General features: G+C 37.7%; 1 protein-coding gene across 4 annotated transcripts; it reads left to right on the plus strand.

The window, feature by feature from the left end:
• The first annotated feature begins 150 nt into the window (after window positions 1-150).
• Window positions 151-17,563, plus strand: LOC307036895 (interleukin-17 receptor D). 4 transcript variants are annotated; one of them, XM_079677519.1, is made up of 12 exons: window positions 151-446; window positions 6,565-6,649; window positions 7,548-7,706; window positions 8,332-8,450; window positions 10,884-11,007; window positions 12,050-12,088; window positions 12,174-12,319; window positions 12,430-12,504; window positions 13,056-13,122; window positions 13,270-13,413; window positions 13,521-13,693; window positions 15,836-17,563. In XM_079677519.1, the coding sequence occupies exons 1-12, from the start codon at window positions 336-338 to the stop codon at window positions 16,361-16,363; spliced, it is 1,770 nt and encodes a 589-aa protein (XP_079533645.1). In that variant the 5' UTR covers window positions 151-335; the 3' UTR covers window positions 16,364-17,563. The 4 variants fall into 4 exon arrangements, with proteins under 4 accessions (XP_079533645.1, XP_079533646.1, XP_079533648.1 ...); XM_079677520.1 differs by having other exon boundaries at window positions 13,273-13,413; XM_079677522.1 differs by lacking the exon at window positions 7,548-7,706.
• Window positions 17,564-17,717: the final 154 nt, after the last annotated feature.

Consider the following 17,717-nt stretch of genomic DNA (forward strand, 5'->3'; position numbering starts at 1 on the left):
AAGATTCATTTGGCTTCTTTATGAAATCTCATTCCTGCGAGAGTCGACTCTGGATGAGGTATGTTTGGCTCCGGCTGCTCACCTCTTGCTCCTGCAGCACAGAATGAACACGTCTGGCAGCGTCACTGTTAAAACACGCTCGTTGGCTTGGCTGCACCCCCCACCCCGTAGCCTGAAGACACCACTCCCCTGAACGCCTCCTCCCTGGTTTGCTGTCACTTACTCTCACGCACTACGCACTTCATGCTTCCTCCAGACGCTTAGTGCTTATTGTTTCTGTGTGTTTTTGAGCTCTGGTGCTTGCAGTTGGACCATGTCATGCGCGCTTTAGCAGCATGTGGACGGCAGCGCTTGTTGTGTTTCTCTTTTCGGCTCCCTGTCAGCATGTCTGGGCTCAGGAGGGGGCCATCATTCCTCAGGACTGCAGCCTGGACTGCATCAAAGAGGTATAAGCGCATAATCCCACCTTTTGTGTTTTGTTTACACACGTTCCGCTTCAGGTGTGTGTGTTGTGTTAGTGTGTTGACGGCATCGTCGGCATTGTCTTCTGTTACGGATACACTGTGTCTACATCCTTCTCTTGTTCATTGAAAGAAACTATTTTCAACTTTTTTTTAAAACATCACAGCTGACCTGAGATGTACACGGTGTGGGAATGTAATTACAAATGTTTACCAAATACTTTAGTACACATTTAAGGTACTTAAACTCTACTTTGATATTTTACTTTATACTTCTACTCAACTACATGAACAAGATTGTGTACGTTGTACTCTACTGTATTCATCTAAAAGCTCTAGTTTGTAAGTATATATTTATAAGCTATTATTAGATTAAATCTAAAAGCTTTAGTTTTTAGATTTGTACTCTACTGCGTTTATCTAAAAGCTCTAGGAACATGTTCAATTGTTACCCTTCAGATGACAGTTTTCCATCCCCTTTATGTCCAGTTAAAACGTTTTTTCTCAACAATTTACAGGGTTGTTACGGTCATTAAAAACCTGGAAAAGTCATGGAAATTCAAAATGCTAATTCCAGGTCCTGGAAAAGTTATGGAAAACAATATTTTCCCCAAAGTTTTGGAAAAGTCATGGAAATGTAACTAAAGTTGCATCAAATATAATTAATATTTTAGCTAATCGCCGAAATAGTAATACTATAATAATAAATACTGTATCGTAATGAAACGTAAAATGGCATTTAACTGACGAGGTGTTTTGCTGGTGAGAGATTTTTGTTGCTTTAGCGTGTAGAAGCTAGTAAGCCTACTATTTGATTTGTTTTAGATGGACACAACATGTTTCATATGCAGACCTTATTTTCCTGTTCCATGTTAAAATAAACCATTTTCAGTGGTACCGCTGAGAAAGAGTAATTTTTTTGGTCATGGAAAATTAGGTAATGGTCATGGAGAAGTCATTGAAAAGTCATTGGTGAAAAAGTGTATGAACCCTGAATTTAGCTCACGTTGAAATGCTTATATCTATACTAAAGGATTTGATCTTTTGGTGTTTAGAAATGCTCCTACTTCTAAAGCGAATGTCTCTTTTAAAATTCCTTTTGAAACAGCTGCGAAATTGTTTGTCACTTACCTACATTCTGCCGGTGTTTAAAACGTTGACATTGACGTTTTAAAGAGAAATGGTTCTCACAGAAAGCGACAAAGATACAGATTAGTTTATGGTTAAGAAAATAAAAGCGAAAGTATGGATACAAAACATGAACAATGATACCAAATTCAAATCTATAACGATGACATTTAAATATGTAAAAACAAGTTACAAACAGAAGTAATTTGATTAAAATACAATAAAACGTGAACAATGATACCAGTAAAACAGTTTCAAAGCCACATGTAAAAGATAGATCTATAATTTACACTTGTTATTAATAGATTTTTTTATGAGTAAAACCCTGATAGTCCAGCAGCAAGTCCTCAAAAAAGGCTTTAGTTTTAGAGATACCCCTACCTGAGGTAGAACAAATGACAACAATGATTTTTCTTATATTTTTTAGGGATCACTGTTTTTCTGATAAATGAGAGAAAAGTGATTGAGTCCTATGTTCCTATCACCAAAAAGTACAATTTCCGTCTAAACTAAAGCTAAGTTTACAGGACTATAATTATTATTAATTATTATTATTATTATTAGACAGTATTTGTTTAGTTAAATAATTGTCTGACTATTTGGTGATGTAGGACAGCCACCTGGTTCATACCTCAACAAATCTGAAGAGGAAAAGAATGGTCATTCTCAAGTTATGGGCTTTTTAGTCACCATTCCCACATTCGGCCTGGTCTAATTTGGCTCTTTTTCAGGGATGGGGGTAGTTCTAAAGAACAACCAAAAAACATTTTTTCCCCCGAAATAAAATTTGACAACAATCAATTTCATTAATGGGAGACCCTCAAGATAAGAAAAATCATTGTTGTCATTTTTTCTACCTCGGGTAGGGGCATCTCGAAATCTTAGGGCCCTTCTATTAGAGCCCATCTGTTAAACAAAGACTACTTTGACTTTGGCTGCTTATTGGAATCTTTGCTCACAATGCTTTAACTGAAGTCATTTTCTTAAGGTAGCAATTACTTGCATTGGATCATTTTCTCAGTGTGGGAAGAATGTCAAACACGCTGCTTCCCCTGCAGCTGCATGACATGGCTGCCGTGTACAAGAGGAGGTTAGAAGGGTAGTAGAGACAGCTCGGATCCCAACGGGCTAATAAACAGACATTACATTCACTTATAGTTTTGAATGCAGTTTTTTGTTATAATTAAATATGGTTCAAACGCTGATTCAGGAGCTTCAAGTTTCTTCTGTGTAACACCTGGCAAGTCGGGTTATACATTGTATCCAGAAACCTGAACATTCTTTTCATTATTGCGCAGAACATTTTAATACCTGACAATAAACAGCACGTCTGAAGGGTCATGGAACATATGTGGAGGGCCAAAGGCATCTCTCCTTGCTTCATGTTATTTTTCTGATCCCTGATCTTGATTGTGAACTATATGGAGTTAAATGTGGGCAAAAGGTTTGATTTAAAATAATAAAATGTATTTGAAAGTTTAAGTTTTAATGCCGAAACTTCTTTCGGAAACTACTATTATGAACTCATACATTAAAAAGAATTGGACATTTTTGCATTTAGAGTAGTTATTATTTTTGAATAAATAGTTTATTCACTTATATATTATATTTCTCTATATATTTTTGAGATTTGAGTACTTATTTTTCTCAGTTTCTTAATACCAATTTTTTGTATGATTCTTCTAATTTCAGGAACAAAATGTAAATCTTATAAAAAAACGTTTTTTTCCTTTCAAATGTTTTTGGTGCTGATTTAGCTCCATAGAACTACTGGACAATTTTACATATATTAAATTCTTAAGACTTTGTGAAGGAAATTCTGGTATTGAATTACCAAATATTTGAGATAACAGGAGCTCTGTTGTATAGAGAGAATTGATGACACTACAGGAATAGAGGGGAAGAGAAACAATTACAATGCGGGGCTTTCTGTTCATTCTACTTGTGAAAGGTCCTTGTATGGTGTTGTTGCAGTATAGGACTTCACCCAAAATAATGTTTTATGGCATGTAAGTGGTCTTTGATGTATCCCAATAAGAGAGTCGCTCACAGTCTAAAAGATTATTGGTCGTTGTCCGAGAGGCTAAATCATCAGGCATGGGGAGTAACGGAGTACATGTAACAGGATTATGTAATCAGGAAACAAAAAAAGGTAACTGCATTCCCTTACCTTTACATACCAAAATGTGGTGATTACTAGCAGGATAACAATGTTACTGAAACATGTAAAAGAGTATATAATGTTTGTTGTAAAAGGATCAGATTGTATTTGTTATTTGTAAGATACTTCCAGTGTGAATTTATACTGCCTGAATCTGCTTTGTGGTTTTCACTTTCTTTGCTTTATTTGTTCTGTTTTAATTCAGACGTGAAAGTAACCCTCCCAACCCTGACCGGAACCCTATTGATCATTATCCCCAAAGGCTTAATCATGGCCATATTCCCAGTGTAAAGTAACTAAGTACTGTACTTAAGTAACATTTTGAGAGATTTGTACTTTACTTGAGTATTTCCATTTGTTTTACTTATACTCCACTCCACTTCAGAGGCAAGCTACCCTGCAGTATACAAAGTCATTCAAACTAGCTGCACCTTTACCAGCTTTGAGAACACTTTCATGATCAATAATTATAAAAGAATATCATATATATTATTCAAAAATGGACCAACCTGCGCAATGAGTACTTTTTACTTTTGGTACTTTAAGTATATTTTGATGCTAATACTTTGGTACTTTTACTTGAGTAACATTTTGAATGCAGGATTTTACTGGTAACAGAGTATTCCAGAGAGTATTCTGGTACTTCTACTTTCACTTCAACACAAGATTTGAGTACTTCTCCCACCTCTGCAAATTGCTAGCAGATTGGTTTCAAGTATGTCATTATAAATACTACAACCTATAACATAGCCTATCAGTTTCAAAACAGCTTCTTTCTTCATATTTTTCTTACAGCAGCAAGCTGTTGTATTAGCTGTAAAGTGTCTCTACTGTAGGCTATTTTTATTATATGTACAGCACTTTGGCTCAACCAAAAATCGTTTATAAATGTGCTATATAAATAAAATACAATTTGATTTGATTTGAATATGTACGAGAGCAAAACTGCCTGCTCTGCTAAAATGACTGACATGTTGTGGCTTGGACCTCAGCTGTCTTAGAAATGCCAGAATTATGCATAAATGGACTCAAATGGGTAGCTCCAGGCAGTAGGATTAGGATACTATCACAGAGCTACAGCTGCTCCTGGTGCATATGCCTCTGGACGAGAGTTGTTTACCTTCGAGTGGGCCGAGGTACAATGTGAGGTTGTTTTACACACAACGTTTATATCAGTTTTTGGAGGGAGATACTTCCTTTGTTGCACTGCCTGGGGTTTCTGACATTTTTGCGGGATTTGTTCCTACGGCAAACGGTGTTGTATGCTGTACACATTCTTACAAACTCTGAATGCAAATGTTTAATTTCTGATTTTGGATGATCTAAGTTCGATGTTATTCGATTGTGACGATATGCCTCTTTAAACATCATGTGTCCTATGTTTATTGCATTGTGAGAATTCCAACTGAGGGCTTCCACTTCGTGCCTTGAACGCTAAAACATACATGTATGTTCTTAGCATTCAAGGCACGCAAGCTAAGAACATTTAAGTTCTTAGCGTGCAAGTTTGTATTTAGGCTCGGAAGACATTCTGATGGCCTTTAACCAACCTGACAGTTGAACTACCATTGTTTGAACCAACATGCTTACACACTCTTTGTCTCTCTTGCCTACTATTGCGTTTCTTCCTCTCTCATTTGCTCCACCTGTTTCTCTAGTTATGCTCTCTAAACTTGCAGGGCAAATGGGCTTTACGTAAGTGTGTACCTACAATGCGGTTTGACTAAGACATTCTGGTTTCAAGAAATCCTATTGGGTTGATGACTAATGCCTTTGATGTGTTCTTTTTTTGAACCGGTTCAGGTTACTTGTAGTCATTTGTTTCACAACAACAACCCGACACCCTGTGATACTGTGAATTGGAACCATATTTTAATTATTGAGCATTACATGGAAACATTCAGAAACAGAGCAATATTCTTTTATAATATGATTTATTATACCATATAATCAAGACCAGGTCCACTGTCTGGCTCATTGTTCCGGACATTCCTCTTCGGTTCAAGATTATTTTACACAAAAGACAGAGAAACACTATACAAAATAGGGAGAGAGTAAAAAGTGGTCACACTATGAACATTCCGTAAACATAGACCTCCACCAATGCTGTTTCCCTGCAAAAGAAAGCTTGTATTTGCCCATTGATAAAGATTTGCTCCTTAATTCAACGGGTTCCCCCTGGCCCAATGATTCACTCTTCCTACAAGTATCATAAAAACCAAGACAGTAATATTTTTTCAAAGAACCCAACAATTAATTCATTAAAAAAACACAACCTTCTCATAGGCCAAAATTGCTAAAGGCATCAATACTTTACTGCCAAACTGATTTATCAGGTATGCAAACAATAAATCTTACTTTTTAATTAACATTAGCTCTCCGGCTATTCAATGATCTTAAAAGACAAGGATGCCAAATCAATCAACAACACTAAATATTTCCAATACAATAAATTGTATTGATGTTATTAAAAGCTTATAGCTCAGTGTGTGTTTCTGCTTTAAAACAACTTGGGAAAGCAGTGTGTGTTCTTGGCTTCTTTGACCCGATACTCCTTACACGCACTCCTGGAATTATGTTGACCATGGATCAAATCTAATGAGATGTTTAAATTAACCAACCTATGTCATCTGTTTTGGTTGGTGTGCAAATGTTCATCTGTCATAATGCTACGTTTTTATTTACCTTCATTTAGTCAAGCTGTTCGTCTGACATAAAACTGTTAAGATTTGCAATCAGAGTTCGATATGCATTAAAAAAGAAATGCAGTTAAATGTGGTCAGTATGAATTAATTATTGCTTTCTCTCCTGCAGGGAGGACCTGGATGTGAATACTGCAGAATAACCAGAGCTGATGTCAAGACAGCTCTGGGCTTTAACTCTTTTAAAGAGTTTGGAAGTAAGTCGGGATGCACGAGAACCCAGTGCCTAGAATGCAGTGGGATACTTTGTTGAAACATTATACCAAATTGCGGAAACAGCTTTTGGCAGCAGTAAGATGCTTTAACTTCAAGCTATTTACCCTGCAGGACATTTACCAAAAGCTACACACATAATTATATGTATAATGCAACCCTTATTATGTTTGAACAAAGGCCAGCCTAATACTTACCTAACCCAGTAAGGGTGTTGCCAGTTGTCATCACTCAGATAATAATATAGGAAAACAAAGTGCATCAATAATGTTAGATATGAATTAAACTTCACCCTATTTTATTTGCAATGATAAACCACATTTAAATTAATTAAGCTAAGCTAACGGTGTAGCCTCTGTCCACTGGGTTGGTCCATTAGCTGGTTGGTGCACCTCTTTGGTTCAGACTGAAATCTTTCAACTATTGGATGGAATACAAATACAATAAATCATATTCTATAGAGCCCGTAAGGTCCTGCAAGAATGGTAATAATAATTGTAACTTTAGGGATGCCCAGACTTTCACTTAGCAATGCTAGCTAGCAATGCTCAGGTCCAAATTGTCTGTATCCAATACCAACATAACTGTATAGTCCCATAAGGCTAAGAAATACTTTGTTTGATGCTAAGTTGATAATGTTAGCACGATAATGCTAGGTCAATGTAAAATAACAAGATCAATGTTTCCTGTTGTTATAGCATGCTAACGCTAGCAATAACAACCTCACAGAGCGTTTTGCAGGGTTGCAGACTACAGTCTTGCTTACATATCTTTCACATTACATATCCAGAAGTGGATGCTAACTTAAAATCATAACTTAAAATATCTGAGACACTTGTATCCTCATTTGGCATCTATTCATCCATTGTTATTTCTCCTCAGGCTGTATTCCCTGGCCATGTTTTGAGTTGCTAGGAAAAAAAGACCCACAAATCTGTCAGCACTACGTCCACGGTCCAAATAATGTGGAGGTTGAATTTGTAAATGAACCAAATTCAGAATCTGACACCATAGTTGTCTCCTGGAAGCCCAGCTACTATGGTAGGTTGACATGGATGGACTAAGCCAATTTCTGTAAACAACTTATGGTAGTGGTAGTGTCAACAATTTGTATTCCATTTGAACCGTGCAGTGAATTAAACCTATGATGTTTGACAATGTAAATGCATGTTGAGAAATATACAGTTTGTCATAGGCTTATTTTACCATTTTGTTTGTTTGAAACCACAACAGGCCTTCTGATTAGCTTGGAGGCAAAACATTTTTTTAATATTCATGAAGTCGTTTTTGAAGTCTCTAGGCAGTTTTGAAACTCATATATCATATTAGACACAAACTTCTTCCTCTAAAGGATTTTTTGTCAGGATTTGACATGCAACATTTATTTCAGGTGAAATTGATTGAGTCTACTGAAAGGTGATACACGATGTGTCACATTATGAGAATGCTTCAAAGATTATGAGACAACCTGTTTGATCATTGTTGTTGGTATGACAAATGACAGATGAACACTTTCTTGTTGGAACATTAATTGACCATGACTTGAACAGGTAGCACATTGTAGAACACACATGTATATATTTGACAATGAAGTATTAACATGCAAGTTGGGTAATCAAGACCCTGTGAGGCTGAATTAACTCTGGCAGTTTGGTGTTTGATTTAGGGATCGCCTTCCTGCGAGGCTTTCAGGTGTCACTCCAGGCTCTGGGAGGGTCAAGTTTTGCCTGTCAGCTATTCCTCTTCCACCGTAACCTCTCCCTGCCTGCCTCACAATCCAAAAGGGTAAGCAGGGCCTCTTGCTTTGACCGTTTTCTTTCTGGTATGTTGTTTTTGACAAAACAAGTTCTTGTTACAGAGTTTCCACGACTTTTACCAACAACATTGCTCCAGTAAACATTATAATACTACTTTATCCATATCCATTTTTTTTACAATTGATTGACTTGATTCTGTATTTAAAGCACCAACAATTTCTAGTTTAATAATTAAAATAGTTTTTTTAAAGTATTATTTATTGACTTGACTTGTTTTTCATGTTGTCCATACATGTGCTTTTTCCAAAATAAAACATGTAACTTACTTTATACATATAAAACAAAACATTCCTTATTGCATGCCTTAAATTTGAAGGCAATATTAAATTTCTATGTGCAAAAATATACCATGTTGTATAATTTAGATGTTTTAAGGACACTCAGATCCTCCAATGCCTTTCTTTTAGAAGTACCTAAAGTATTTCACAAGACATCTGGGGAGGCTGCTTTCTGTTTGAATGTCCCCAAACTGTGGAAAAGCCTCCCATTGGATCTTAGAACAGCAAGTAAATTAAAGACCTATCTTTTAAATGTGGCTTTTTATTTGAGTGGTATCACTGTTCATGTTTTATTGTTTTATGGTGCTGTGATACAATTATTTCTGTTTGTTCATAACTTGTTTTTAATTATGTTCCTCACTCTTTATTTTGTAAATCTTTTTTTACCAGTGAGTTGATTATAAAACTTCCCCACTCTCCCAATGGGAGAAACACAAGTGCACGGTGTCCTTCATTATTTGAAAAATGATGACCTGATGATCCTCCCTAAATAATTTGAAAATATGTCTTAATGCGAAACAGCTGTGGATCTTACACTAAAGGTCATCCAACGGTTGAAAATTCGCAGAAAGAAAGCCTATTATTTATGTCTCCTTTTTGGATTGAAAAATGTCCTTGAGGACGTAGCACATCCTGTACGACCTCACGCACATTGCAGATGGGTGTTCAGAATCCCACACTAGCTCAGGTAGACACACAGGCTCCATAGCAGCAGGTGTTAGTGATAACAATGTAAATACATTTCTGACAGGAGATCTAGGGGACCAGTCTGATTACATATTATTAGTTTTTCCTTGCTTTGACATGGAGAAAAATACATTTTTCGCTATTATTGCACATTACAAGGCAACGCATTGCTGTCCATTTACTGTAAAGTCTTTAACTTGTGCAACTATGTTCATACCTTTATATATACAGTCTATGGTTCATACATTTTGTTGAGCGGTCATCATAGAATAAATACAAATGTGTTGAACCAACAAGTTGTTTTTACAGTAAGGGGTCGAGGATACAGGTTACAGCGCAGGAGGCGGGCCCCATTCATCCCTATATGAAAGTTGCTCAGTGGCACATGAGTCCAAAATGAAGCAACTGTAGGTTTATCAAGGTTCTTTTCTTGAAAGAGCATGCACACTTGAGTTTTCCCCCAGTCAGATGAATGGAGAGGGAAATTAACCCAGTTTTCGTACTGGGTAGATAATATATAATTGTTTTGATATGTTGATGTACAGACGTCTCTTTCCCAATGTAAGTCATTGTGGGCCAAAAAGACATCACTGACGAACACAGAAGTGTTATTACCACCGTTTGGCCACTAAGGCCATTCCAAAAATCTGCCTTAACGGCCGGCACACTTCCTGGGGGCTTGGAATACAGATGTAAATGAGCTTATAGCTAATAAGCTGTGCACTGTTTTTGCACAACTTTACTGTACTACTAGTATTCTTTTCATAAAAACTATAGGAACTGGGAGATTTCTCCCCTGCATGTCAAATGTTGACAAAATTGCCAAAAGATAATTGTGTATCTGCCATGTGATTTGAAATCTGCTCCTAAATGTAGTTCCCATGCTACATCCTTCCACCAATTTTATGAAAATTAGCACAGTAGCAACACACAAAAATCATGCAATAAATTCCCTCAAACTTAGTAGAAATTAGAATGTGTCTGTCGGGACATGGCTCAGAACCGTAGGGTCGATGGTTCAAGTCCAGATCGAACCAAAGAAATACGGATCGTGTACTGCTAGCTGGAGAAGTGCCAGTTCACCTCCTGGGCCCTTCCAAAGAACCATTACGCAAGGGATTAAACCCCCTGTGCATCTGGTCGTGTGTATGTCAACACATGTGAAACCCTGAATTTCCCCTCGGGGATTAATACAAATCTGTCTTTCTTTCAAAGAAGTCCAAATGCAAAAGCTTTCATCATTAAACCAAATGCTCAATCACCTTTTCCCCACCATCATACAAAGATAGGCACTAACAAATACAAGGGGCAATAAAGTTGAAAAGTTTAAGATCACATTCTCCTCAACCATTAACATGCCAAAACTCCACTTATCAGAGAAGTTTGTGTAGCGCGTTGGATGAAACCAACATTATGACCTTTGCTTCACTCTGCAGGTGTACAAGTCGGACCCTTTCCCCGGCCTCCCCCTGGGGTCCCAGTATGCTGTTACTGTCATGGCCCTGCCGGTGCCTGAGGAGTGGGAGAGGTTCTACCGCAGCAGGAACTTCTCCTCACGCTGTAAGACCCCTTTAAGCCAGATGTTATCTCAGAAGGCACACTCACGGAAACTATCCCTGCAGTTTAAAAAGCGTTCGCTGCCTAAGGACAACCTTCCAAACCCTTCCTTGTTGTATTGTGTTTGGGCGTGTGCCTGTCTGTCCGCAGCTAATCTCACAATCTACTGCACACTTCAGCCTACAATTTACAATAGTTATTTATGACAGTATGATTCAGGATCTTCCACGGTTTTTGTGAAGTTGACTGTCTTAAACTTTAATTTACTGCTGCCTCCTATTTGGTAGTGGCCATAAGCGACATCTTTAATTGTGGCGTTACCAACTTAAAATCTAGTAATCATCTGAAAGAGGACATAATATGCAAATGTTCATGTTCGTAATTTTATTTTGTGCCTCTACTGTGACATGTTTCCATTCTTTAATGTTCAAAAAGGTCTTTATTTTTCTCATACTGCCTGGGCTGGAACAACTTATTTCACCCTCTGTCTGAAACCAGAGTCCTGTCTGTTCTGATTGGTTAGCTGGCCAGCTCTGTTCTAATCACTCAACCATTTATAGACATCACGTACAACGTGTTGGACTGCTAGCCAATAGAAGCACGAGTGTTACCTAGTGACGTCTTCATGTTGCAGAAGTAAACAAAATAATCCAGTAGAGGCAGGGGGGGGGGCGTGTGTGGGAGAGAAACTCCCTCTGGAGGGAACACAGGGATTTTAGCCTTTGCAGACCATTTACATGCAGTAAAAACTATTTACCACACTACGGGAAAAGGGAAAACCCTAAAATCCTGAAATGCCTTGATTGGACTCCTTTATTTACTCCTGCAGCATAGTGACATCACTATGTAACACTTGCGCTTCTATTGGCTAGCGTTCCAACACATTTAACGTGCTAATGCTCTTTCCATATGATTTTATTTATGTTTTTATTGCTTTCTTGTTGGTTTCACTCTCTGTGTTTAGCTGCTGGTTTTTAATTAAATTCCATCTCTTTGTATATCAATGCGTTATGTGAATAATAATGTGCATGTCATGGTTTTGCAGCTTGTGCGGAAAAGAATGGTCTTGAGAAGTGCAAAAAAGGTGAGAGAAAACGAGAAAAAATCTTGTAAATATTTGTCAATATCATTATTTTGACATGTGTCAATATTAAATGTTGTGGTTATAGATTGGTACCCCAAACACATCGAGGTGCAACAGGAAGGGACTGCCATCACCGTGACCTTTAATCTGGCTCCTCCACAGCTGGGCATCAGGAGCTACTTCTCCCTGTGTTACGCTAACAGCATGAAGAAATACACCGACATCTCTCCTGTCAGTCCACAGCTTTAGATTCATGTTTTATTTAATGCATTAATACCTTGCTTCTGTGGATTGATTTGTAGACTTTTTTGATAACCGTTTTACCTTAATAATTCCCCTAGAATTTCAAGAAAAACAAAACTCACCACAGCTTTCAGATGAATGACCTTCAAGAAGGAACCAATTACACTTGTGAGGTAAAATCTAATTATTATTACACCTATGGATGTAGATTTGTCGTAATTTAACAATACCTTACAATTTAAAAACGTTTTGTAAGTTAATAAAGATGTGTTTATATTGCGAATATAAAACAGATCTGCAAAAATACAAACAAACCATAGACAAATGTACTTCAATTATTGCTAAATATGGGCTATTGTTTTGTGTGGCTTTGATTTAATAAGTGATTTTAAAATACCAGACTTTAAACAATTATTTTATTTGGGCTATGCTGCTTTAAATATTATTTTGTTTTTGTTGTTTTAAAAGAACATTTCTTGTAGTTTGACAAAATAATTGTAACTTTAGTTCCGCTTCTGGCTTTTAAAAAACTTTTTTTATGGAATTTATCACCATATTTGATGTGTGCGTGAGGAACTCCCTCTGATTCTAGCCTCTGCAGTCCATTTACATGCATAAAAAGGGAAACCCCCAAGAAGCATAACAGGGCCTCTTTAATATTCTTTATCAAACTGCTATTTCCAAGGTCAATAATAAAACTCGATCAACATTTCTTGTGTCACAGATTGCAGCTGACCAAATGGACGCAGTAAGGAAAACCTTCAAAGTTCAGGTGTTGGACTTCCTCAAAGGTAGGGGAGGCAGTTTTGTTGCTGCTGTGTTCGTATCTGTTATGCTTTCCTGTGGGCTGTTCAATTTCAATTCAAGCAAAATCAATCTCTGCCTTGATTCGTCAGTTTGACTGAATGATCATGTTTCTATAACTCTCCCATCCTCAGCAGTTTCAACACCTCACTCTGTGAGTCCCTCATTGGCTCTGATGCTCCCACTGGGCCTGTCTGTGGCAGCCATATTTGTAGTCCTAGTGGCTGCTCTCATCTGGAAGACCAGGCTGCAGATGAAGAAAGTGTACATTAAACCAGGTGCAAAGACAAACCGAGAACTGTTTTGCATTGCTGGATGCTAACTTAAGGTCAAATAAAAAAAAAAAAGTTTAGTCATGCCAGATGTATTTTTGTCATCCGTTCAGAAATAATAAGGCAGCAAGAAGAGAGCGGCACTCAAGAGGGAGTGATGCCTCTGCCCAGAAACAGGCCGACCCCTCCTCGTCTTCTGATTTGCTACAGCAGCTGTGACGGCCCCGCCCATGTTAAAGCCGTCATGCAGTTAGGGGCCTTCATACAGCAGCACATGGCCACTCAGGTATAGAGGACACGACACTACACGGCTTTACAGTACATTTAGAAGATGCTTTTTTCCCAGGGTTAGGGTTAGACACACACATTTTAACCCTAACCCTCTTCCAATGGGACTTACAATAACTGCATTTGCACCAAAGGAAAACATTAGAAAAATGGCTCAAAATGGTAGAATTTTTTTTCTTTAACTGCATTGTTGGCACTATGCAATTAGTTTTTTTTTTTTTTTATCATTTTGGTGGTGAAAATGCATAAAGCATACATTTTTCCATCCTCAGCTGTATAATGTTAGTTTTTACTATTTTCTACCAGATTGACATTTTGTAATATTGTCCTATAGTACTAATAACTGCAATTGTCTTGGTTTCCACTACAGTAATTGCTGTTGTATTATGAACTACTGCAATGTTTGATGCAACAGATCCACTCACATTTTGCTAAACATAACCATATGTGAAGATAAAACATATCCCTGGATGTTAGTTTACAGAAAATTATTCATTTTAAATTATTCTTTCTCCAAAATCAACAATTGCATTATGTTAACAAACTGGCATAGGGTTAACAATTTTCCAAATGTGTGAACTTTTTATAGTTATGATCTGGACTACCTTGGTTTAAAAACTAATCTCAGTGAAAGTGGAAAATAATATTAATATATCATTTTTTTTTTATGGCGGTTTTTAACACGGAAATATAAAAGCAAAGCAACTGTTTTAAAGAGATGCACAAGTCATGATAATAATAAAAAGTAGACATTTCTGGACATTCTTTTTCAACATCTAACAAAGCCTATGATAATATTGTCTATTATTTAGTTTAATTTGTGTGGTTAAATGGGTTATCCAATCAGTTTGAGGACACTGCTCTTTTTTGGTCTTCCCAGATTCCCAGTGGTATTTACTCTATTTCGTACAACACAACTAGTAGCCTACATCTCTTTATTAACCGCAGAATTTAACTCAGTAATCTAACTACAAAGACATTCAAAACCTTTCTAGACCTGGGAGCCTGCAAGGGGGAAAATGTGTACTTTTTATGACTCATTCCTCTACCACTCGATTGTTTCGAGTGATTGTAAAAAAAAATTCTTTGTTGATTTTTTCATTTCATTTCAAACATTTATTTATCCAGGTGTATCCCATTGAGATCATTGATCTCTTTTTCAAGGGAGACCTGCTCAAGTAGGTTCCACATGAAACATAAAAACATAAACAGTACAACAAAAAGGACATCATACAGCATCATTACAGGGTTTCCAATTTACATAACTATCCACATGAACAGGTACCAACAGCTTCCGATTGAGTAGCATCCAACCAAGCTTAAAAACATTTAGTGGCACCAGATTGCTCAGTTTCCATTTCAATTGCAGACTATTCCAAGACAGTGGAGCTGCACATCTAAATGCTATCTTCCCTAAGACAGTCCTAGCATTTGGCACATTTAATAAAACTACAGCATGCGATCTCAGGCAGTAGCCACTTACAATTTGTTGTGAGATCAGGGAGCAAATGTAGGATGGAAGTTTCCGAAACATGGCTTTGTATATGAAAATGTACCAGTGACTGAGCCTCCGTACAGTTAATGAAAGCAAACCAGCCCCTTGCATACAGGGTACAGTGATGGGTTAATGCTTTAAAGTTTGTCACAAATCTCAGTGCGCTGTGATACGAAGCATCTAACTTGACCAGGCAACTGGCAGGTGCATTCATATAAATCAAATCACCATAGTCCAGCACAGGTAAAAAGGTCACAGTGACTAGCCTTTTCCTGGCCTCAAGCGAGAAACAGGACTTGTTCCTGTAGAAGAAACCTAGCTTAACCCTCAGTTTTTTAAGCAGGTTATTGACATGACGTTTAAAAGTGAGACAATCATCAAGTCCGATACCAAGGTATTTGTAACAAGTAACCACTTCAATTTTTATTCCTTGCATAGTTACAATATCTACAACAGGCTCTGGTGTCTTTTTAGCTTTCGAAAAGAGCATTACCTTGGTTTTATCAACATTTAAAAGAAGCTTTAGTTCAGAGAGCTGAGTCTGAATAATGCTAGATGTAATGTTGATGTTGCGATTGTAATTGCTGTGATGGAACAACAAGTTCAGACTATCTGACAATATATTATTATGGTATTACTCCTCAGGTGTGCCTGGACCTGTGGGACTCTCTGAGCGTGGCTGAGGAGGGAGGCATGGCCTGGCACTGCCGGCAGATCCGGGAGAGTGACTTCATCTTGGTGATATGTTCCTGGGGCCTGAACCGCAGGAGTGAAGATGACAGGGCAGACGAAGGACTCCACTATGGCTCTAACGCCTTCTGTTCTGAAGCTGCAGTTAAACGTATTGGAGAGGAGGTGGGCCACGCCAAAGCCAGAGGCCAGGACTTGTCCAAATACATGGCGGCCATTTTTGATTATTCCGATGAAACTGACATCCCCACCGAACTGAGGCTAGTTTCTCACTACATATTGACACGCGATTTACAGCTGCTTTTCTCCCACCTCCATGGAGTGGCTCTGCACGGGCCGGGGCATTACCTGAAGATAAATCATATATCAGAGGAAGGGTTTACTAAGTTACCATCCGGAGCTGCTCTGCAGTGGGCTATTTATGAGGCTCGGACGGAGATAATGGCAAAAAGGCATCACTCTGTGGGAAGTGAAGGGGACTAAGAAGAGAAAAAGGACTCCATGTCTAGAAACTTCCAGGCAAATAGGGGGAGGTGTGGCTCAATTCCAATGTGGCCCCTACCAGCTTCCAATCCGTTTCCGTGTGGAGGGTCTGCCAAATAAAGTGCCATTCCAAATCCACTAGTATGGAGTGGAAGTTATAGAGCAGTGCATTGTTGACGTATTTTTGTAGTCCAACCAGAAAATTAGCAAGTGCTCCCTCCGAAAAAGCAATGGGATTTGTTCCATTGGATTGAAGAGTATTGCAGAAAATAAGATCTGCGGCCAACACAAGCTTATGATAGTTAGACATTTTGTTCAGTGGTATAATATCCACATATTAACACCACTCTTTCAAAAGCGTTATTGCAATTGCCAGAAGTAAAAAGCTAACGTAAAGCTATATACAAACTTCACATGGTGACATGACCCCACGTCAACACCGCTAAGCTAAAGGCAGCTAATGTTTAGCTTTATGATGTTTAGTAGTCTAATATGGTCACTTGTTATCAACTACTATTTTTAATGACACAAAGAAGCTTTAAAAACGCCAATTGGGTATTTAATGAGGTATTTTATGTCCTAGAAAAAACAGTTTTGTTGTGAAGCCTGCCACACCCTACAGCTCATTCAATAAGTGAGACTATGTAGGGGGTTCTAGCCGTCGCAGAGTGGAAAGGTGAAGGGGTCGCTTTGGAAGTGGGCCGTTGTGAAGGTGACTAATACATCCACATTCCCAGCTAATGTGTACTTAGGCAATGAACCAACATAATATGCTACATATAGTGTGCCCGGAAGGATTTAAAAAAACAAAACAGTATGCATAATGGTCAATAAAGCTATCTTAGCCCCACGAATGTATTTGGCAGACATTTTTGTTTTTTGTAATGTCATGTTAAAAGCTTTTTCTTAATATTAACTTTGTACATGAACTAGTAATCTCAAATGTGAGGTTTTGAAGTTATTCTGTGTTAATGTTTTCCTTGAAGTACACATTGTATACATGCATGTTTTGCAGTACTACACATGTATTAATGCATGTGCATATCACATACATGGGAATGGATGAATAGGTCAAATCATTTTAAAATTAGGCGAATGTGAGGTCAAGCACTGATAAATGTGAATTGACTTGCTCTTTTTTGTGAAATATTGATTTTATATTATACATCTAATCATTTAATAAAATACGTTTTAAAATAAGTGATTTCTGGCTCTCACCTCTGTATCAATGACATGTATACAGTACCAGTCAAAAGTTTGGACACACCTTCAAATTCTAAGTCTTTCATTTATTTAAATTTGTTCTACACTGTAGATTTATACTGAAGACATCAAAGCTATAAAAGAACACATG

This window comes from Notothenia rossii (genome assembly GCF_949606895.1).
Source record: "Notothenia rossii genome assembly, chromosome: 4".
In the NCBI taxonomy this organism is placed as follows: domain Eukaryota; kingdom Metazoa; phylum Chordata; class Actinopteri; order Perciformes; family Nototheniidae; genus Notothenia; species Notothenia rossii.

What these genes read in the sequence shown, in the direction of transcription:
- LOC307036895 (XM_079677519.1), top strand. Translation starts at nt 336, where the DNA reads ATGTGGACGGCAGCGCTTGTTGTGTTTCTCTTTTCGGCTCCCTGTCAG. An exon ending in CTGGAAGCCCAGCTACTATG is followed by an intron (nt 7,707 to 8,331) that starts GTAGGTTGACAT and finishes TGTTTGATTTAG; the next exon opens with GGATCGCCTTCCTGCGAGGC. An exon ending in AATACACCGACATCTCTCCT is followed by an intron (nt 12,320 to 12,429) that starts GTCAGTCCACAG and finishes TAATTCCCCTAG; the next exon opens with AATTTCAAGAAAAACAAAAC.